General features: G+C 43.4%; 1 protein-coding gene across 13 annotated transcripts in view; it reads left to right on the plus strand.

Moving 5' to 3' along the window:
- scarb1 (scavenger receptor class B, member 1) overlaps positions 1–21,065 on the plus strand; it is a 217,008-nt gene extending 195,943 nt beyond the window's left edge. For 10 of the 13 annotated variants that reach the window (XM_069933453.1, XM_069933457.1, XM_069933461.1 and 7 more), the window contains 3 exons: positions 11,270–11,321; positions 15,417–15,569; positions 20,865–21,065. In XM_069933453.1, coding sequence (XP_069789554.1) covers positions 11,270–11,321; positions 15,417–15,569; positions 20,865–20,978 — 319 coding nt within the window. In that variant the 3' untranslated portion in view covers positions 20,979–21,065. Of the gene's footprint in view, positions 1–11,269; positions 11,350–15,416; positions 15,570–20,864 lie in introns of those variants that run through there. The other 3 variants (XM_069933456.1, XM_069933458.1, XM_069933460.1) reach the window with 3 other exon arrangements.
- Positions 21,066–22,236: the final 1,171 nt, after the last annotated feature.

The following is a 22,236-nucleotide window of genomic DNA, read 5'->3' on the forward strand; positions in this document are numbered from 1 at the left end:
CGTGGACTTTTTACCCCCTCCATAAATCTTCGTCCGCGAAGCCAAGCCAAAGAAAGAAAGATCATGGGATGTCATTTTAAAATTCACGAAAGTGAGATTGACAATGAAGAAGACAGTGGGAGGCCTCAAGGGATGGCAATGGACAGACACACGGCAGGCAACTGAAAGAAGTGGGAATCCCTCCACTTGCTAGAAAGACAGGCTGTTTGAGAATGCAGGAACAGAGACACCCCTGGGTGTCCACAACCATTAACTGGAGGGCAAGGTAGATTGAGAGAATAATAAAAATGGAAGACCATCCTTGATTTTATAAATTGGTGTGTAGGAATCAGGTTTATTATCATGAACATGTGTCATGAGATTTGTTGTGGCAACAGTATGGTACAAGATGCAAACATTACAATAAAGTACAATTATGTAAAAACAAGATTTATAAAAAAATAAGTAGTCCAAAAAAGAGAAAAGTGGTGTCTCGAGCAGTGGTTCTCAAACTTTTTCTTTCCACCCACATCCCACCTTAAGCAATCCCTTACTAATCACAGAGCACCGATGGCATACTGATTACTTAAAGTGGGATGTGAGTGGGAAGCCAAAGGTGGAGAACCACTGGTCTATAGGTTCATTGTCCGATCAGAAATCTGATGGCCAAGGAGAAGAAAATGTTCTCATAATGTTTGGCGTTTTTCAGGCTCCTACACCTCGTTCCTGATGGTAGCAGTGTTAGAGGGCATGGCCTGGGTGGTGAAGGTCTTTGAGGATAGAGGCTACTTTCTTGAGACACAGCCTCTTGAAAATGTTCTTATTGGAGTGCCCATGATGGCACTGACTGTGTTCACAACTCTCTGTAGCCTTTTCCTGCCCTGTGCCTTGGTGCCTCCACACCAGATGGTGATGTAACCAGTTAGAACGCTCTCCATGATATACCTATCGTCAACAAATGAGAACAATTGATTTTTTAAAAAAGCAGCCTGCTGGAGGAACTCAGCAGTTGGAAAGAGCATCTGTGAGAGTAAAAGATTGATTGACATTTTGGGTCAGATCCCTTCATCAATTCTGAGGTGTCTCCAACTACAGGAGACGATCCACCCATTCCAGCTCTGTCATTAATTAAGAACGCCACTGGCTGACTGCCTCAGCATCATCTTCCAGCATGGTTCAAATACCACTCGGTTCTTTTGGTGCCGAAAAATCAGTCAATGGACATAGCCGAGATTTCCTTGTCCTCCAGAGTCATCACTGATTCAGCGGTGAGTCAAGAATTTCTCCTCAGAATGAAATTTAGGCTATTGAGAACATAAGTCCATCGAGATGTCACTCCCTCGAGGACATCTACAAGAGGCAGTATCTTGAGAAAGCAGCCTCTAACCACGCCCTCTTCACAGCGCTACCATCTGGAAGGAGGTACAGGAGCCTGAAGATAACACCCAACGGTACAGAAACAGCTTCTTCCCCTCTGCCAGCAGATTTCTGAATGGACAATGAACCCCAGACATGACCTCACTCTCTCTTATTTTGCACAAATTAATTTTTTAAAATGTGATTTATAGTAATTTCCCACCTGTCGCGATGCTGCAAAACAATGAATTTCGGGTTATATTCATGCCAGTAAATTCTAATTCTAATAACCATGCTGCCTCGTTAATACAGATGACACACAGCAGTGGATCCAGCACCAAACCATGTGACACACTAGTGGTCAGAGGCTGAGTCACAATCCTCCACTGCCATCCTCTACATATCCTATCTCCAAATCTCCCTTTCATCTGAAACCTATTCACTCTAGTATTTGACATTTCCATCGAGGGGAAAAATGACTGACAATCCACCCTACCTCATAACTTTAAAAACTTTGATCAGCCTCTGGTGCCCAACCTCTTTATACACGCAATACTCTCTAATCCAGGAAACATCCTGGCGAAATCTCTTCTGCACACTTTCCAAAGCTTCCACGTCCTTCCTAAAGTGTGGCACAATATTCTCCAAACTAACATTTTGAGCAGTTGCAACATGGCTTCCTAACTTTAATACTCCTTTACCTGACAACTAGGTCACATTCTCTCTTTATTCTGCCTGGAGGTCAGGGACGAGGGGAGTTCTGCAAGGATCTGTTCTGGGACCCCTGCTCTTGGTGATTTTTAAAATGACCTGGACAAAGAAGCAGAAGGATGGGTCAGTAAGTTTGTGGATGGTACTGTTGGAGGTGCTGTGGATAGTGTTGAATGTTGCTATGGGTTATAGGATATAGACAGGATGCAGAGTTGAGTGTAAAAATTGCTGATGGAGTTCATTCCGGATAAGTGGAGGTGATGCACTTTGGAAGAAGCCAGAGTACATGGTTAATGGTAGGATGCTTAATGGGTGTGGAAGAGCAGAGGGTCTTTGGGGGTCCAAATCCATAATTCTCTCAAGATCGCCCACACAGTCAAGAAGACCTTTGGGATGCTGGGCTTCATTAGTTGGGGGGGAATTGAGTTCAAGAATCATGAGGTAATGTTGCAGCTCTATAAATTTCTGGTGAGATGACATGGAATATTGTGTTCATTTCTGGTCACATTACAGGAAGGATGTGAGTACAGAGGAGATTTACCAGGATGTTGCTTGGATTGGAGAATGTGTCTTATGAGGCAAGGTTAGCAGAACTGGGGCTTTTCTCTTTGGAGTGAAGAAGGATGAGAGATTACTTAATAGAGGTCTACAAAATTATGAGAGGCATAGGTAAACACCCAGCACCTTTTTTCCAGGCCACAAGTAGCAAACACTCTGGTGTACAAAACGAAGGAAGGGAAGTTTAAGGGAGACATCAGGGCTTTTTTAGCCAGAGAGTTGTGGGTATCTGAAATGCATTGCCAGGGGTGGTGGTGAAAGCTGGAACAATAGGGGCATTTAAGAGACGCTTGAATAAGCACATGGATGAAAGAGGCATGGAGGGTTTCGAGGAAGGGAGGGCTAACTTTTTTTGTGTTGGTATAAATATATATATATATAGGTTGGCACAACATTGTGGGCCAAAGGGTCTGTACTGTGCTGTAATGTTACATGTTCTCTCCCATCTACTTCTGCAAATGTTTATTGATGCACAGAGGGATCTTGGGGAACAGGTTGTGGACTTTCACATCAAAACTCTCTGAACATAATTCTCCTCAGAGTCCTGGCCTTTACTCTGTTCTTTGCCTTTGCATTTCACAAAGTCCAACACCTGACACCTGTTCTAAATAAATTCCTTCTGCCAGTTCGCCACCTAATTGATCCTGTTGTATCCATTGATAACCACCCTCACTTTCTAGATTTTCTGTGCAATAGGCGAACTTCCTTTTCAGGCTACCTACATTTTTAATCCAAATAATGAAAAGCCAGCTTCCTGCACTCCAGGGAAAAAAAAAATCCCATCCTATCCAAGTACAACCCAATGAAACAATCTTCTCAGATCCTCGGTGCAAAAATATGCAAACATGCATACAGATGTTACACACATACAACACATATGCAGTGCATATATACATATACAAAAATAAATAGGCATTGTTTAATAAATAATAGAATCTCGAAGGAATTTCAAGAGCAGTTCATTCAGTCCTTCAGCATTCTCACTGCTCGTGAGAAGAAGCTGCTCCTCAGCCTGGTGGTGCTGACTCTGATCCTCCTGTATCTCTTCCCCGATGGGAGCAGCTGAAAGTTGCTGTGGACAGACTAGTCGGGATCTTTAAAGATTTTCCGAGCCCTATCCACTCTGCTGCTCTTATGGTCCCGTGGATTGACCTTTGATCCAATGGGCTACATCAACTGTACCTCACTGTGATGCAGCCTGCCAGGATGGTCTCGATTGAGCTTCTGTAGAAGGTTGACGTGATGGTGGCCGGTAACCTTGCCTGTTTCAGTCTTCGCTGTTGTGCCTCCTTGAAAAGTGAGATGTGTAACCAGGATAGGGTGCTTCTTAAGCGGACTCCGAGGAACTTGGTGCTCTCTATAATCCAATCTCTCCTTATAACTCATATCCTCTGGTTCCAGGAACATCCTTATGAATCTTTTCATACTCTTTCCAGTTTAATGATATCTTTCTTGTTGCTGGGGTTAGCAAATTTTGCCCTCCAAGTGTGATCTCACCAATCATTTGCACAGATGTAAACATGCCACAGAATACAAATCCCAGCCAATGAAGGCAAGTCTGCCAAATACTTCTTTGCCATCTTCTCAACCTTTGTAGCCTCTCTCTCTTTTTTTTTTTTTTTTAAATTTTTTATTTTTCACGCCATAAATCACAATAGCCATGATATACACTTTTTCTTTTCCACACATTTACAGTGACTTTTTCTCCCTCTCCCCTCCCTCCTCCCAAGCCACCCCCCCATCCCCCCCCCTCTCATCCATTTTAGTTATACAATCTAGGTTGCATTAATTCAGTTAGACAATGTTGTCATTCAACAAAAATACACCAGAAATTCTACTGAGTCCATTCTTTTCTTTTCTTCTCCTTCCATCAACTTAGGTAATGTTTGTTCCCGGTAGGTTTTCGCTATTGTATTTAATGTAAGGCTCCCATACTTGTTCGAATATTTCAATATTATTTCTTAAACTATATGTTATTTTTTCTAATGGAATACATTTATTCATTTCTATATACCATTGTTGTATTTTCAAATTATCTTCCAATTTCCAGGTTGACATAATACATTTTTTTGCTACGGCTAGGGCTATCTTAACAAATCTTTTTTGTGCATCCTCCAAGTCAATTCCAAATTCTTTATTTTTTATGTTACTTAGGAGAAAGATCTCTGGATTCTTTGGTATATTGTTTTCTGTTATTTTATTTAATATCTGATTGAGATCATCCCAAAATTTTTCTACTCTCTCACATGTCCAGATTGCATGAATTGTTGTTCCCCTTTCTTTTTTACATCGAAAACATCTATCAGATACTGTTGGGTCCCATTTATTTAACTTTTGCGGTGTAATGTATAGTCTGTGTAACCAATTATATTGTATCATACGCAGCCTTGTATTTATTGTATTTCTCATCGTTCCAGAGCATAACTTCTCCCATGTTTCCTTTTTTATCTTTATATTTAAATCTTGTTCCCATTTTTGTTTAGTTTTACCATTTGTTTCCTCATTTTCCTTTTCTTGCAGTTTAATATACATATTTTTTATAAATCTTTTGATTAACATTGTATCTGTAATCACATATTCAAGGTTACTTCCCTCTGGTAAACTCAAGTTGCTTCCTAATTTATCTTTCAAGTAGGATCTCAGTTGGTAATATGCCAGCGCTGTATCTCCCGTTATATTGTACTTATCTCTCATTTGTTCAAAGGATAAGAATCTACTTCCTGAAAAACAATTTTCTATTCTTTTAATCCCTTTTTTTTCCCATTTTCTAAAGGCAAGGTTGTCTATTGTAAAAGGGAGTAGCTTATTTTGCGTCAATATTAGTTTTGGTATTTGGTAATTTATTTTATTTCTTTCTACATGAATCTTCTTCCATATATTGAGGAGATGGTGTAATACTGGAGAAGTTCTATGTTGTACCAATTTTTCGTCCCATTTATATAATATGTGTTCAGGTATCTTTTCCCCTATTTTATCTAATTCTAGTCTCGTCCAGTCTGGTTTTTCCCTTGTTTGATAAAAATCTGATAGGTACCTTAATTGTGCGGCTCTATAATAATTTTTGAAGTTTGGCAATTGTAAGCCTCCTTGTTTATACCATTCTGTTAATTTGTCTAGTGCTATCCTCGGTTTCCCCCCTCTCCATAAAAATCTCCTTATTATTTTCTTTAACTCTTTGAAGAATTTTTCTGTCAGTTGTATTGGCAATGCCTGAAATAAGTATAGTATCCTTGGAAAAATGTTCATTTTAATACAGTTTATCCTTCCTATCAGTGTTAGTGGTAGCTCTTTCCAATGCTCTAAATCGTCCTGTAATTTTTTCATTAGTGGATTGTAATTGAGTTTATATAATTGGCCTAGATTTTTGTTTATTTGCACACCTAGGTATCTTATTGCCTGCGTTTGCCATCTGAATGGGGATTCCTCCTTAAATTTTGAGAAATCCGCGTTATTCATAGGCATTGCTTCACTTTTATTTACGTTTATCTTGTATCCCGACACTTCTCCATATTCCTTCAATTTCTTATATAGTTCTTTTATTGATAGTTCTGGTTCTGTTAAGTACACTATCACATCATCCGCAAACAGACTGATTTTATATTCCCTGTCTTTTATTTTTATTCCTTTTATATTATTATCTCTTCTTATCGATTCTGCTAGTGGTTCTATAGCTAGCGCAAACAATAATGGTGATAGTGGGCATCCCTGCCGCGTTGACCTGCTTAAGTTAAATTGCTTTGATACATGTCCATTTACCGTCACTTTCGCTAACGGACCCTTATATAATGCTTTAATCCAATTAATATACTTCTCCGGTAAACTGAATTTTTGCAATACTTTGAACAAGTAATTCCATTCTACTCTGTCGAAGGCCTTCTCTGCGTCTAAAGCAACTGCTACTGCCGGTGCTTTATTTCCTTCTACTGCATGAATTAAGTTAATAAATTTACAAATATTGTCTGTTGTGCGTCTTTTTTTGATAAATCCAGTTTGGTCTAAATTTACCATTTTCGGTACCTGTTCTGCTAATCTGTTCGCTAGTAGTTTAGCTATTATCTTATAATCTGTGTTTAGCAGAGATATTGGTCTATATGACGCTGGTGAGAGTGGATCTTTCCCTTGTTTTAGTATCACTGTAATTATTGCTGTTTTACATGAATCTGGTAAGTTTTGTGTCTCATCAATCTGGTTGATTACATCCAGGAGGGGCGGTATTATTAGGTCTTTAAATGTTTTGTAGAATTCTATTGGGAGTCCATCCTCTCCTGGTGTCTTATTATTTGGTAAATTTTTTATTATCTCTTGTATTTCTACTGTTCCAAATGGTTCTGTTAATTTATTTTGTTCCTCTATTTGTAGTTTTGGTAGTTCAATTTTAGTCAAAAATTCATCTATTTTCCCTTCTTTCCCTTCGTTTTCGGTTCGGTATAATTGTTCATAGAATTCTCTGAAGTTTTCCTTAATTTCTTTTGGATTATATGTAATTTGTTTGTCTTTTTTCCTTGTTGCCAATACCATTTTCTTAGTTTGCTCTGTCTTAAGCTGCCATGCTAGGATTTTGTGTGTTTTTTCCCCTAGTTCATAATATTTCTGTTTTGTCTTCATTATATTCTTCTCCACCTTATATGTTTGTAATGTTTCATATTTTATTTTTTTATCCGCCAATTCTCTTCTTTTGGTTGTATCTTCCTTTATTGCTAATTTTTTTTCTATGTTTATTATTTCCCTTTCCAACTGCTCTGTTTCCTGATTATAGTCCTTCTTCATCTTGGTTGCATAACTTATTATTTGCCCTCTAATGAATGCTTTCATTGCGTCCCATAGTATAAACTTATCTTCCACTGATTCCGTATTTACTTCAAAGTACATTTTTAATTGTTTTTCAATAAATTCTCTAAAATCCTGTCTTTTAAGTAGCATGGGGTTTAATCTCCATCTATACATTCTTGGAGGGATGTCTTCTAGCTCTATTGCCAATAACAGGGGTGAGTGGTCCGATAATAGTCTAGCTTTATATTCCGTTTTCCTAACTCTCCCTTGTATGTGGGCTGATATCAGGAATAGGTCTATCCTTGAGTATGTTTTATGTCTAGTCGAGTAGTATGAGTATTCCTTTTCTTTTGGGTTTTGTTTCCTCCATATGTCCACAAGTTTCATTTCTTGCATTGATTTAATTATAAATTTGGTTACTTTGTTCTTCCTGTTAATTTTTTTCCCCGTTTTATCCATATTTGGATCCAAATTCAGATTGAAATCCCCTCCTATTAGTATGTTCCCTTGCGTATTAGCTACCTTCAAAAAGATATCTTGCATAAACTTTTGATCTTCTTCGTTAGGTGAATATATATTAAGTAGATTCCAAAGCTCTGAATATATCTGACATTTTATCATAACATATCTCCCTGCTGGATCTATTATTTCCTCTTCTATTTTAAATGGCACATTTTTGCTAATTAATATAGCCACTCCTCTTGCTTTTGAATTATACGATGCTGCTGTTACATGTCCTACCCAATCTCTCTTTAATTTCTTGTGCTCCAATTCAGTTAAGTGTGTTTCTTGGACAAATGCTATATCTATTTTTTCCTTTTTCAGTAAATTTAGTAGTTTCTTCCTTTTAATTTGGTTATGTATTCCATTAATATTTAGAGTCATATAGTTCAGCGTAGCCATTTTATATTTTGTTTATCTTCTCTTTCCGTTTTTCCATCATTACCTTTCCTCCTTTTCCATTTCTGTTTTCTTATTTTCAACTCTTTACCAGACAACATTCCTACAACATCCAACATTTTCCTTATTCTCCTATTTCTATCTTCTTTATCCCCAATCTCCCCTTCCCCTCCTGAGTTGCCCTTTATCCCTTGTCGGACAACCACATCTCCCCTCTCCATTTGGATTTGCGAATCCACTCGCAAGCGTCAACTGATTTTGCAGTGACCGCTCTTTTCCCCCACCCAGCCCCCCCCAGAAAAGATTTCGCTTTTTATATGTCACAAAGGTCACTCTTTTAGTTCCCTCCTTATTCTCTCTATTCCATTACCTTCCCTTATTAATTCTTGTCTATACTCTCTATGTTTTCCTCTAATTACAGATACTTTCACATATGCCCATTGTCTCTATTCACTCTTATACCTCTTTACCCGCATACATATCAATCGTGGTCATTTTTACCCTCCTTACCCGTCTTCATCCCTCAGTCTATTTTTGTCTTTACCCACATACATATCAATCGTGATAATTTTTGCTCTCATTACCCGTCTTCATCCCTCAGTCTATTTTTGTAATTGTTCTGCAAATTTTCGTGCTTCTTCTGGATCCGAGAATAGTCTGTTTTGTTGTCCTGGAATAAATATTTTCAATACCGCAGGATGCTTCAGTGTAAATTTATATCCTTTCTTCCATAAAATCGCTTTTGCTGCATTGAACTCTTTTCTCTTCTTTAGGAGTTCAAAGCTTATATCTGGATAAATGAAGATTTTTTGCCCTTTATACTCCAGTGGTTTGTTGCCCTCTCTTACTTTTTCCATTGTCTTCTCCAGTACCTTTTCTCTTGTAGTATATCTTAGGAATTTTACTACAATAGATCTTGGTTTTTGTTGTGGTTGTGGTTTAGGGGCCAATGCTCTATGTGCCCTTTCTATTTCCATTTCTTGCTGTAGTTCTGGACATCCTAGGGCCTTAGGGATCCATTCTTTTATAAACTCCCTCATATTCTTGCCTTCTACATCTTCCTTAAGGCCCACTATCTTTATGTTATTTCTTCTGTTATAATTTTCCATTATATCTATTTTTTGGGCTAGTAATTCTTGTGTCTCTTTAGTTTTTTTTATTAGATTCCTCCAATTTCTTTTTTAAGTCTTCTACCTCCATTTCTGCTGCTATTGCCCGTTCTTCCATCTTGTCCATTTTTTTCCCCATTTCTGTTAAGGTCATATCCATTTTATTTATTTTCTTTTCTGTGTTGTTTATTCTTCTTCTTAAATCATTGAATTCCTGTGTTTGCCATTCTTTAAATGACTCCATGTATCCTCTAACAAGAGCAAGTACCTCCTTTACCTTGCCTTTCTTTTCTTCTTCTATTTCCCTGTACTCTTCCTCTTCCTCTTCTTCTTCCTCTAGGTTGACCATCTGTTGTTTCTTTGCTGCCCTTTCCTCCTCTTCTTTCTTGTTTCCATTGTCTTCTGTGGTCTCTTCTTGCTGCAGGTGTTCTGCAGCTGTCGTTGCCGGCTGTGGAGATCGACTCCCCAGCTGGTCCCCCCTCCCGTCGGTGTGTTTTTTTTCATGCGCATCGCGCATGCGCGAGGAGTCGCGCATGCGTGGTTGCGCACTTTTACTCGGCTCTGTGAGCCATTGTTGTAGTTCTCTTTCTACCGACCTGAGGTAGTGGGGTCCTCTCTCCACAGCGGGCCTCTTCGGACAGGTAAGGCCTTCACCTTTTTCCTCCGTTGTCTTCTCTTCCTCTCTTCTTTCCGTTGATTTTGATTTTTCTCCTTTTGTCTCCATCTTCTTTCCACCTTTATACTCACTTTTCTTTAACTTGTATTTCTGTGCCTTTGTATTTTCTCTTGTTTTTCCCGACTTTTCTGGAGAGGGCTGGAGTTCACCGTCCGGCCACTACTCCATCACGTGACTCCTCCCCTGTAGCCTCTCTCAGGGAACCATGAATCTGTGTATCTTGGTCTCCCTGTTCTGCAACACTCCCCAGGGCCCTCATGCAAGCCTTGCCCAGGTTTAACTCTCCAAAATACAGCATTTAGCATTTTTCAGAATTAAATTCCACATTTGCTACTTGCACCTTTAGCCCTTTAGCATTTAGCCCATCTCGGTACATTTACAGCTCCTTTGTTGTACCCTCCAAGAGCCCTCCTTCTTACCTCCTCTAGGAATTCGCTGGTTAATTTGGCACAAAATTTGCTTAGCAAATTCCCTTCTAATTAAGCTTCATTATGTCCCACAGAAGTAATTTGCCCATCACCAAACCAGCTGGAATCGCATGCTCTCCTGTTTAATGAGAGGACAGATTGTCATCTCTCCACTGCCTCTGTCACCAGGAATGATTGACAACACTAAATTCACTTGTTATTTGTCACCTTATCTTTCTCTAGTAATTGTTTTTTTAAATTATTGAAATAATTACGCAGAAAACAACACGGAAAGTAACAGAAAAAAACCTGCACAGAGATGTTAAGGCCAGCCTGCCTCTGCGGGGAGAGAAACAAGTGAACAAATCAGACCTGGAAAGGTGAAAAATCAAATGGGTTAAGTTGCGAGAGAAGGGGACACGAGAACTAGGGTGAGAGTTTATCGACAAGGAGAAACCCTACACCACGTAGGAATGAGAATGCTCCGTCTGGTCTCCTGATCAAGGGGGCAGTGTGCAAGCCATTGCAGCAGGTTGCCAATGGAGTACTGTGATCATTTTCATTAAGAAGCTTACCTTGGGGCTTGAACAGAGAACCTGGGGAGAAACTGCAGGAGACTGCACCTCCATAAAGGGTTTTGGCTTTTTTCACACTGACGCTGCTTGTCCCACTGAGTTCCCTCCAGCAGACTGTGTTCAATCTCAGGAGAAAGCCGGCCCCATTGTCCTCACTTGGACTTTGGCTCTAGAATATCCTCAAAATTGTTGCTGCTGCAAAGTAAACTCTGACCTTTCTTTGGGCAGACTGACTGGGAAGATGCGGACCATGCTGCTGCCTCTCATGTGGTTCGATGAAGTAAGTCCCAACAGCTTCCAGGGTCAAGGTACGGGAGTAGGGCTGGGGTAAAAAGATCAGGCAGGAGACTGCTGAAAGGCAGGTCAGGCAAGAAGGGTTATTAGCCCTCCCCCCCAAAGTTCCTGCTCTGACTTCCCCCATTTCCTGTCGTCGCCGCCCCTCCCTCCTCCTGCTCCAAGTGCTGCTCCCTTTCACATTCCGGTTTCTGCTCCCGCTCTGGTTCCTGTCCCTTTTGCCCATCCATACCTCCGCTAAATTGCACAGATCCTTTGTAGCTCTTTGGTTTTGCAAACAATAAGTCACGGAAGGAACTCAGCATCCAAGGGTCCCGGCCTGAAATGCTGATTGACTATTTCTCTCCATGGATGCTGCCTGACCTGCTGAGTCCTTCCAGAGGAATAGAATAAAAGAGCAGGGATGTGAAGTTGAGGCTCTCTGAGCCACTGGTGAGTCTCACTTGGAGCATTGTGAGCAGTTTTGGGCTCCTCATTTGAGAAAGGATGTGCTGACATTGGAGAGGGTTCAAAGGAGGTCCGCAAGGCTGATTCCGGGAATGAAGAGGTTATCATGTGATGAATGTTTGACTGCTCTTGGCCTGTACTTGTTGGAATTTAGGAGAATGAGTGGGATCTCACTGAAACATTTTGAATGTTGAAAGGCATGGACAGAGTAGACAAAGAAAAGTTGTTTGGCGGGAGAGTCTAGGATAAGAGGGCACAACTACAGGTTTGAAGGGTGTCCACTTAGAATAGAGATGCGGAAGAATTTCTTCAGCCAGAGGGTGGTGAATCTGTGGAATTTGTTGCCACAAGCCAAGCCATTGGGTGTGTTTAAGGCAGAGTTCTTGATTACCCAGTATCAGAGGTAATGGGGAGAAGGCCAGGCAGTGGGGCTGAGTGAGGAAATGGATCAGCTCATGATTGAATGGTGGGGCAGACCCGTTGGGCTGAATGGCCTATTTCTGCTCCTATGTCTTGTGGTCTTATTGCTTGCTCAAGTTTCCAGCATCGGCAGTTCTTGTGTTTTTCAAGTTTCAGAGGCGGAACCAGGAGCAGGTGCCCCAGGTCGTTCAGAAACGCTGCACAATTTGATTGCTACCTGCCTGATTACAACTCCCCTTGGCACCTGCACCTGTCTTCTCATCTGCTTCTTAACAGAATAAGAATTTACACAAACATGCCACAAAATCCATTGTTTTGCAGTAGCAGGACAGGTGCAAATATTGTTAAAAATTGCATTTCAAAATCAACAATATCGTGCAAAATTAAGAGGAAGTGAGGTCGTGTCTGTGGTTCATTTGTCCATTCAGAAATCTGATGGCAGAGGGGTAGAAGCTGTCCTTGTGCCACTCCTGTACCTCCTTCCTGATGGTAACAGTGTGAAGAGGGCATGGCCTGGGTGGTGAGGGTCCCTGAGGATAGAGGCTGCTTTCTGGAGACACCACCTCTGGTGGATGTCCTCGAAGGAATGGAGACTGATGCCCGAGACAGCACTGACCCAGCTCACAACCCTCTGTAGCCTTTTCCTGTCCTGTGCATTGGCCCCTCCACACCAGATAGCGATATCAGAAATATGCTGGCAAATCTGTAGATATTGGGATCTATGGCAGTGTACAAAGTGCTGGAGAAATTCAGCAGGCCATGCACTGTCCATAGAAACCAAAAGGCATTCTACATTTTGGGCCTGATCCCTTCTTCAGGAGCCAGTGTCTATGTTTCCCTTAAAATATTGAAAGATTGTGCTTCCAATGTCTGTGGACTTGCAACTGTCTGAGGAGAAAAAAAAGCTCTCCACTGCTTGTCTAACACTGCCCATCGTCTGCGTAATGTCGCGCCCCCTCCCCTCCATGAGTCTCCACCCACAGTTTGAGTTCTCTACCACACCCTGAGCTCCCACCACATCCCAGCATCGGGTCAAGGCCACTTCACAAATTCCTCTGTCGACCGATCAGAATCAACCCCCTCTCCGATTTCTTCCCTCTCTGCCCTCTCCCCCTTCACCCCTTCCACCACCAGCTCTTCACTCCCCTCCGCCCAGAAATGACTGAGTGAAGGCCGGCTCCATTTCTGGCCCTGATGTTGTGTTCTGTAACTTACTGCCATTTCGTGGTGACTTGACCAAAGACGCCTTCTGCTTGAACATCCCAGCTCCCATTATGGTGGCACGGTCAGTGCCAGTGATCTGGATTCAAATCTAGCCCAATCTATAAGGAGTTAGTACGTTCTCCCCATATCTGCGTGGGTTTCCTCTGAGTGATCCGGTTACCTTCCATTTGTACGGGGTAGGAGGCTAATTTGGGTGTAATTGGGCAGCACAGGTTTAAATGGCCGGAATCGGCTTCTACCGCACTGTAAATAGATTTAAATTTAAATGTCGCTGTCAGAGCTTCACCTGCAGCCCTGCTGTCCAGTGAATGCATGCACAGCTCTTGCTAACTGAGACAACATCACCATCCTTTCACCCTCTAACTCCATACCCTGTGGCAGTGTATCAGGCTGTCTGCTCACAAACCTCAGCCTCAGTCTGTTCAGGAACGACTTGCGTGCAGCTGTTCTCAGCACCAGGCAGCATATATGACTCTTCAGACAGGCTTTCTTCAAAGTGGAGTGAAACACTCTTCCCACCACCACCACCACCACCAACCCCCCCCCTCCCCTGCCCCCATTCCCTCCCAGTCTTTATTAAGATGCCTGTCTGCTTTTGTTTCTTGAGGAAGGGCTCAGGCCCGAAACATCGGTAATACATCTATGGACACAATGAGACCGGCGGAGTTCCTCCAGCATTTACTTCTTCAACTGGTCTGCAACGGAACTGATCACATCTCCATTCCTTCAAGACAATACCTACTTCTCATAGAGAGTCTTACCCCATCTTCATCCCCCCTATCCTTTCCTCCTCTATTTCCTCTTCCCTTCTCCCTCTGTCTCTTTTCACAGGGCCAAAATAAATTCTCACTTTTCCTCTTATCACATCCAATGAACGCCTTTTGTCTGGACTCCCCCCCCCCCTCCCATTCTTCCCCCTTTCTCTCCCCAGTCTTTATTCAGGTGATCGCCTGTTCTTTGCTTATACCTTGAGGCCCCAAACGTCAGTAATATATCTTTACCTCCTATGGACACTGCGAGACCGGCTGTGTTCCTCCCACACTTTTGTGCATTTGCTACAATCACAGCATCCAGGTACTGTTTCGTCATTAAAATCACTAGAAGTTGTAGGCGCTGAGCATTTTTTTGTGGATTTCATTAAACCCTTTGCTCCTGAAACTTGCTTAATTTTTTTTGTGGGTAGTGCAGAAGGTTGTTGCAGGTAACAGCAGAATATAGACAGGATGCAGAGCTGGGCAGATGGAGTTCAATCTGGAAAAGTGTGAGGTGATGCTCTTTGGAAGATGGAACCTGAAGGCGGAGTACAAGGTTATTGGCAGAATTATTAACGGTGTGGAAGAACAGAGGGACCTTGGGGTCCAGGTGCGTAGATCTCTCAAGGTTGCCACACAAGTTGATAGGGTAGTTAAGAAGGCTTATGACTCACTGGTCAGGGCATTGAGTTCAAGACCGTGAGGTAATGTTGCCGCTTTATAAAACTTTTGTTAGACCACCCCAAGGGCATTGTGTTCAATCTGGTAGCCTCATTATAGAAAGGATACGGAAGCTTTAGAGAGGGTGCAGAAGAGAATTGCCAGGATGTTGCCTGGATTGGAGACCAAGGTGGAAAGAGCTGGTGGAAAGAAACTTTGGAGCAACAAAGGTTGTGAGATGACTTAATAGAGGTAGATAAGATTACAAGAGACCTAGTTAGGGCAGACAGCCAGCACTTTTTCCCAGGGCACCAATTGACCAATACCAGAGGACATCTACTAATGATAAATGAAGGAGAGTTTAGGGGTGCGTTCTTTTTACGCAGGGAGTGGTGGGCACCTGGAATGAATTGCTGAGGGTGCTGGTGAAGGCTGATGGATGTGAGGAAAATGGAGGGTTATGTGTGTGTGAGGAAGGGAAGGATTAGATTGTTGTGCAGTAGGTTCATACAGGTCAGCACAACATTGTGGGCCAAAGGGCCTGTACTGTGCTGTAATTCTCTATGTTCTTTGTTCAGAGTGGTAATATTGATGGGCCAATCCTAACAAAATTCTACATATTCATGGCGGTGGTACCCCGGACTCTTCAGTGCCTGCAGTACATCCTCCTGGGCCTTGGCGCTTTGCTGGTGATTGTGGCTGCCGTCCTTGGAGTTATTTCCTTCCAACAGGTAAGAAGGAGTACTTTCATTTGCAAATTGGCCAACTCGAAGGTAGCACAGTCCCTGATGACAGTGAACCCCTTGAGGCCGACTTTTGGCGCGAAGACAACCAACCCAAGGAAATGTTGCATTTTGTAAATTATGAAACAAAGGGGCCACATATAATGATTACCAACCTGAGTCAAAATGCTTTTGCAGGAAATTATCTCCATATATGACAAAGGACCAAAAGCTTCAGGCTGATCACCCCTGCAAAGTTGAATGGGAAGAAAACTAATAAGATGCAAGTTCAAGTTCATTTATCATCCGATGGTACAAGTACAGCCCAACGAAATAATGTTCTCTGGTCCTCAGTGCAAAAACAGCCAGACATAACAGACAGGCAATACACATGCAGAACTTATATACATATATTAAAAATAAATATTGTTAATGCATAGTAGAGTCATGGAGGGTTGGTATGAGCAGTTCATCAGTCGTGCAGCAGTCTCACTGCCCGTGGAAAGAAGCTGTTTCTCAGCCTGGTGGTTCCGGCTCTGATCCTCCATGGAGGACGTCTTGGGGCTAATTGCCTTGGATGATGGATAGGTTTGTCCCACTGAGACAGGGGAAAGGTGGTAGGAAAAGGGAACCGTTGGTGACAAAAGCTAGTTAAGAGGATGAAAGAAGCATGCAGAAGGTTCAGGAAGCAGAAGACAGGAAGGGCCCAGGAAGAGACTTAGAAATGACTTCGGAGAGCTCGAAGGGGGCATGAGAAGGCCTTGGTAAGCAGGATTAAGGAAAACCTTACGGTGTTCTCTGCATACTGTATGTGGAAAACAAAGGGATGACAAGAGTGAAGGTTGCGCCACATAAGGATAAAGGAAGCAAAATGTACCTGGAAGTTGGGGGGGGGGGGGTGTTGGTGGGTGGGTGGTGGCAAGGTCCTAAATGAATACTTTGCTTCATTGTGTAGTGAACTGGAATTCACTGTGTATGTGCTGTTCAGATGGCCGGCTCCTCCCCGGCTCCACCCTCACCTACCCCAATATAAACCCTGGTTTTCCCACCTCACCTCAGAGTCACCTGAGGACTATTGTGTCTACTGGCCATTGATTGTAAGCTAGTAAAAGCGTGTTTGTGCACCTCACTTGTCCCTGAGGGCAATCAGTTGCGTTACAATTTTAATGCTTTAAATTTGAAGCAGGATGGAAGCCCTGTTGAAGCCAGACCTGCTCCAGGTTGACCCTCTGTTCCCGGAAGACCCATAGGAATTTGCCTACTGGCTGGGGTGCTTCCAGTCTGACCTGATGACCACGCAAGGCATCTTCAACTCCAATAAACTCTGGAGATCTGCACCTCTCTCAAGTCGGCCTCAAGGGGTTCACTGTCATCAGGGAGTGTTCTACCTTCGAGTTGGCCATAAAAGGCTTGAAGGCCCATTACGTGAGGCCCCAGAATGATGTCCTGGTGAGACATTGACTGTCTCAACATCGGCAGTGTCTGGATGAGTCACTGGACAATTTTATTCTTGAATTGTGGGTGGGCCCTGACCAGAAAATCCCACAACGAAGTGGTCACAGCCCAGGTGAGAGAGAAGGAACAAATCCAGGACACCCTCATGGCAGGAGTGAGGTCAAGATACGTGAGGCAGTGACTGCTGGAGTTGGGGGAGAAAGGCTTGGCCAGCACCCTGGAGCTGGCGAAAGTGCTCAAACAGGCCCAACTGGGAGCTGATGACCTCACAGGCGAAAGCAGTGCCTTTTCAGAGGACCAGATCATTGGGGTGTCGGTGACCCCTGCAGCCCCAGTGCCAACTGCTGCGGCCACAAGCAACTGGGGATGCTACTTCTGTGGACAGGTTCACCACCCCCTGCACCCAATGGCCCATGAAGGACTCCATGTGCACAGGATGTGGTAAGTGAGAGCACTGGGTGTAGGTCTTCTGGGCTAAAGGGAACCCAAGGAGGGTGACCACATGTGTGACCACTCATTCATCGCTTGACCCGTGCCCGAGTCCCAAAAGACCGGCCCCTGCCTCTCCGTGCTGTTCGCCACCAGCGTCTTCCTGCTGTGCCTCGTGGCAGGACCCACCACCGGAAGCGAAGCATCACGGGAAGCCACAGTGGCCATCTTGCCTCGCCTCGAGGTTAGCGCAACCTAGTCCATCATCGGATCAAGATAAAGGGCAGCCATCCTTCTGCACCTCGTGGTCGACACTATCTTGTCTGCCCGCGGGCCAAGAGGAGAGAGTCGACATTTGCATGGGGAGCATTGTTCATCAGAGAAAGGGACCTTGCTCAATATGAGGTCAGTAAAGAACAGGTTTAGGAACACGATGAGGTTAAGAAAGATTAAGTGCAGGATCTGGACGAGATTACTGCTGGAAATGGGGAAAGATATTGCTGGACCATTGGCAATTATCTTTGTGTCCTCCCTGGCCACAGTGGAGGTACCAGAGGATTGGAGAATGGCAAAGTAGTCCCCTTGTTTAAAAAAGATAATAGGGAGAATCCTGGGAATTACAAACCAAGTTCAAGTTCATTTATCTACCGATTATATCAATACGACCTGTTGAAACAATGTTTTCGTGTCCACAGTGCAGAACCCTGCAACCACACATACAGACATAACACACTTGCAGACAAGCACAGTATATATATGTATATATATATATATATATATATATATATATATGTATATATGCATATACTGACAAAAGACAATGGAGGAAAAACCCAACCCCCAACCCCAACCAACAAATTTTCCCCTGCAACCGCGTCTGCCTGTCCCGCATCGGACTTGTCAGCCACAAACGAGCCTGCAGCTGACATGGACATTTACCCCTCCATAAATCTTCGTCCGCGAAGCCAAGCCAAAGAAAAAAAGAAAAAATACTTAAAGTAAATATTGTTAATAAATAGTGGAGTCTCAGAGGGTTGTTTTAGAAGGCCATCAGCCATTCAGTATTCTCACTGACCGTGGGAAGAAGCAATTCCTCAGCTTGGTGTTCCTGGCTCTAAGACTCTTGTATCTCTTTCCTGACTGGGGTAGCTGGAAGATGCTCAATGATTTCACAAGCCCGCTTTAAAACAATTTAAACATTCAGGGAGTCATGAGGCATGGGCTCCGTGGAACCTTGGCTGTGTAGACTCATAATTGGTTTGCCTACAGAAAGCAGAAGATAGTAGGAGATGGAATGTATTCTGCCTGTTCCAGGATCCCGGCTCTTGATGGTTTTTTATGAATGACCCGGAAGAAGAAGTGGAGGGTTGGGTCAGTAAGTTTGCAGGTTGGAGGTGTTGTGGATGGTGCAAAAAGCTGTCAGGTTAAAACAAGATTTAGACAGGATGCAGAGTTGGGCAGAAAAGTGGAGTTCAATCTGGATAAGTGTGATGAATTTGGAAGGTCAAACGTGAAGGCAAAGAACATGGTTCATGGTAGGATTCTTAACAGTGTGGAAGAACAAAGAGCGACCTTGGGGTCCAAATCCATAGATCTCTCAAGGTTTCCACGCAAGTTGATGGGGTAGTTAAGAAGAGTTATGGTATGCTGGCCTTCATTAGTGGGGAATTGAATTCAAGAGTAGAGAGGTCATATTGGAGCTCTATAAAACTCTGGTTTGACCATGCTTGGAATATTGTGTTCAGTTCTGGTCACCTCATTACAGGAACGATGTGGAAGCTATGGAGAGGGTGCAGAGGAGGTTTACCAGAATGTTGCCTGGATTGGAGAACGTGTCTTATGAAGCAAGGTTAGCGTTTGGAGTGTAGAAAGATGTGACTTAATAGAGGTCTATGAAATTATGAAAGGAGAGACAGCACTTTTTTTTCCCATGACGACAGTAGCAAATACCAGAGGACATCTGTATAAGAAGAGGGGAGGAAAATTTAGGGGAGACATCAGAGGTAAGTTTTTTTGCACAAAGAGTGGTGGGTGCATTGCCAGGGATAGTGGTGGTGGAGGCTGGAACAATAGGGACATTTAAAAGACTCTCAGACAGCTGCATGGATGCAAGAAAAATAGAGGGTTCTGGACGCGAAGGAGGGAAGGATTCATTTGTTGAGTAGGTCACCACAACATTGAGAGCCAAAGGGCTGTACTGTGCTGTAATGTCCTATTGCTGCGCAGCTTTCAGAGGAAAGCAGAGGGATTCTTTGTAGTAATTTTATATCAGATTAATAACTGCACCCTTGCTTAACTGCTTAGGTTGAATTTTCCTATTTAAGACTGTTTCATTGGGTCTGAGCTATTATTTTCACAGTGAAATATCATTGAAAATCTTTCAAAGTTAAGGATTCTACCTAAATACAGATGAATGTTTGTTTTCCTGATGAGTTGTGGGCATCTGATGTGCACAAAGTGAATAAAGAGATCCTGTCAATTAGTGGAAAGTTCCTGAGGATAGCCTTTGGGTGAAGGGGACATGAGAGGGCAGTGTGGACCTGGCCACCTAATAGTCTCCATGATCAGCTTTCCAATTGCCAGTCTGCCTGACAATCTTCCTGATGAGCTCTCCGCTTGACAGTCTCCCTGACAAATTTCAAACTCTCCGCCTGACGACTCTGCCTGACAAGCTCTCCACCTGACAGTCGACCCAAAGATATGCCTGATGAATTCCCCACCCAACAATCTGCCTGACAAACTCTCCACACAACATGCTGCCTGATGAGCTCACCACCTGAGTCTGGCTGACAGACTCTTTGCCCAACTGTCTGCCTGATAACTCTCTACCTGTGTCTGCCTGATGAACTCCCACCGTTAGACTGCCTGACAAACTCTTTGCCAGACAGTCTGCTCGATGAACTCTCCACCTGTCTGCTTGACTAACTCTCCGCCCTACAATCTGCCTAAAGAACTCTCCACCTGTCTGCCTGACAAATTCTCCACCTGTCAAGCTCTCCATATGACAGTCTGCCTGATGAACTCTACGCCTGACAGTCTGCCTGACAAGCTCTCCATATGACAGTCTGCCTGATAAACTCTATGACTGACAGTCTGCCTGACAAGCTATCCATACGACAGTCTGCCTGATGAACTCTACGCCTGACAGTCTGCCTGACAAGCTCTCCATATGACAGTCTGCCTGATAAACTCTATGACTGACAGTCTGCCTGACAAGCTATCCATATGACAGTCTGCCTGATGAACTCTACACCTGACAGTCTGCCTGACAAGCTCTCCATATGATAGTCTGCCTGACAATATGCTAGAAGCTAACTTTGACAAGGAGTTGCTGAACAACTGCTGTACAGGAAGCCAGCAGAGATCAGCCAAATTACCTCATTCTATAATCTAACAATTTAATTTATCTTTTTTTTTCAGAAGAGAACCAAAGAATTGGGTTCGGTAACTGTTGGGGAGATATCAGCTAACTTCAGAAAGGAAAATAAGGTGGAAGGAGATTGGCTGAAGAAAAAGTCTCAAACACAACTCTAGGTCGCTGAGAAGACCATTCATCCCTTTGGTACTTTGCAACCCCAAATTGAATGAACGTCTGTCAATAAAAGGATATCTGAAGCTGTATTCCAGTGCCTAAGGATCACTGAAAAATATCATCCGTCAATAGGCAGGGTACCAGTGTTTCACACCCACCCCATCTGCACTGTTACACCAGTGTTTCACACCCACACTGTCTGGACTGTTACTCCAGTGTTTCACACCCATTCTGTCTGCACTGTTACACCAGTGTTTCACACCCACACTGTCTGGACTGTTGGTCCAGTGTTTCACACCCACTCTGGCTACACTGTTACTCCAGTGTTTCACACCCACACTGTCTGGACTGTTACTCCAGTGTTTCACACCCATTCTGTCTGCACTGTTACACCAGTGTTTCACACCCACACTGTCTGGACTGTTGGTCCAGTGTTTCACACCCACTCTGGCTACACTGTTACTCCAGTGTTTCACACCCACACTGTCTGGACTGTTACTCCAGTGTTTCACACCCATTCTGTCTGCACTGTTACACCAGTGTTTCACACCCACACTGTCTGGACTGTTGGTTCAGTGTTTCACACCCACTCTGGCTACACTGTTACTCCAGTGTTTCACACCCACACTGTCTGGACTGTTACTCCAGTGTTTCACACCCATTCTGTCTGCACTGTTACACCAGTGTTTCACACCCACACTGTCTGGACTGTTGGTCCAGTGTTTCACACCCACTCTGGCTACACTGTTACTCCAGTGTTTCACAACCATCCTGTCTGCACTGTTGCTCCAGTGTTTCACGCCCACTCTGGCTACACTGTTACTCCAGTGTTTCACACCCACACTGTCTGGACTGTTACTCCAGTGTTTCACACCCATTCTGTCTGCACTGTTACACCAGTGTTTCACACCCACACTGTCTGGACTGTTGGTCCAGTGTTTCACACCCACTCTGGCTACACTGTTACTCCAGTGTTTCACACCCACACTGTCTGGACTGTTACTCCAGTGTTTCACACCCATTCTGTCTGCACTGTTACACCAGTGTTTCACACCCACACTGTCTGGACTGTTGGTCCAGTGTTTCACACCCACTCTGGCTACACTGTTACTCCAGTGTTTCACACCCACACTGTCTGGACTGTTACTCCAGTGTTTCACACCCATTCTGTCTGCACTGTTACACCAGTGTTTCACACCCACACTGTCTGGACTGTTGGTTCAGTGTTTCACACCCACTCTGGCTACACTGTTACTCCAG

This window comes from Narcine bancroftii, chromosome 4 (assembly GCF_036971445.1).
Source record: "Narcine bancroftii isolate sNarBan1 chromosome 4, sNarBan1.hap1, whole genome shotgun sequence".
Taxonomy (NCBI): Eukaryota; Metazoa; Chordata; class Chondrichthyes; order Torpediniformes; family Narcinidae; genus Narcine; species Narcine bancroftii.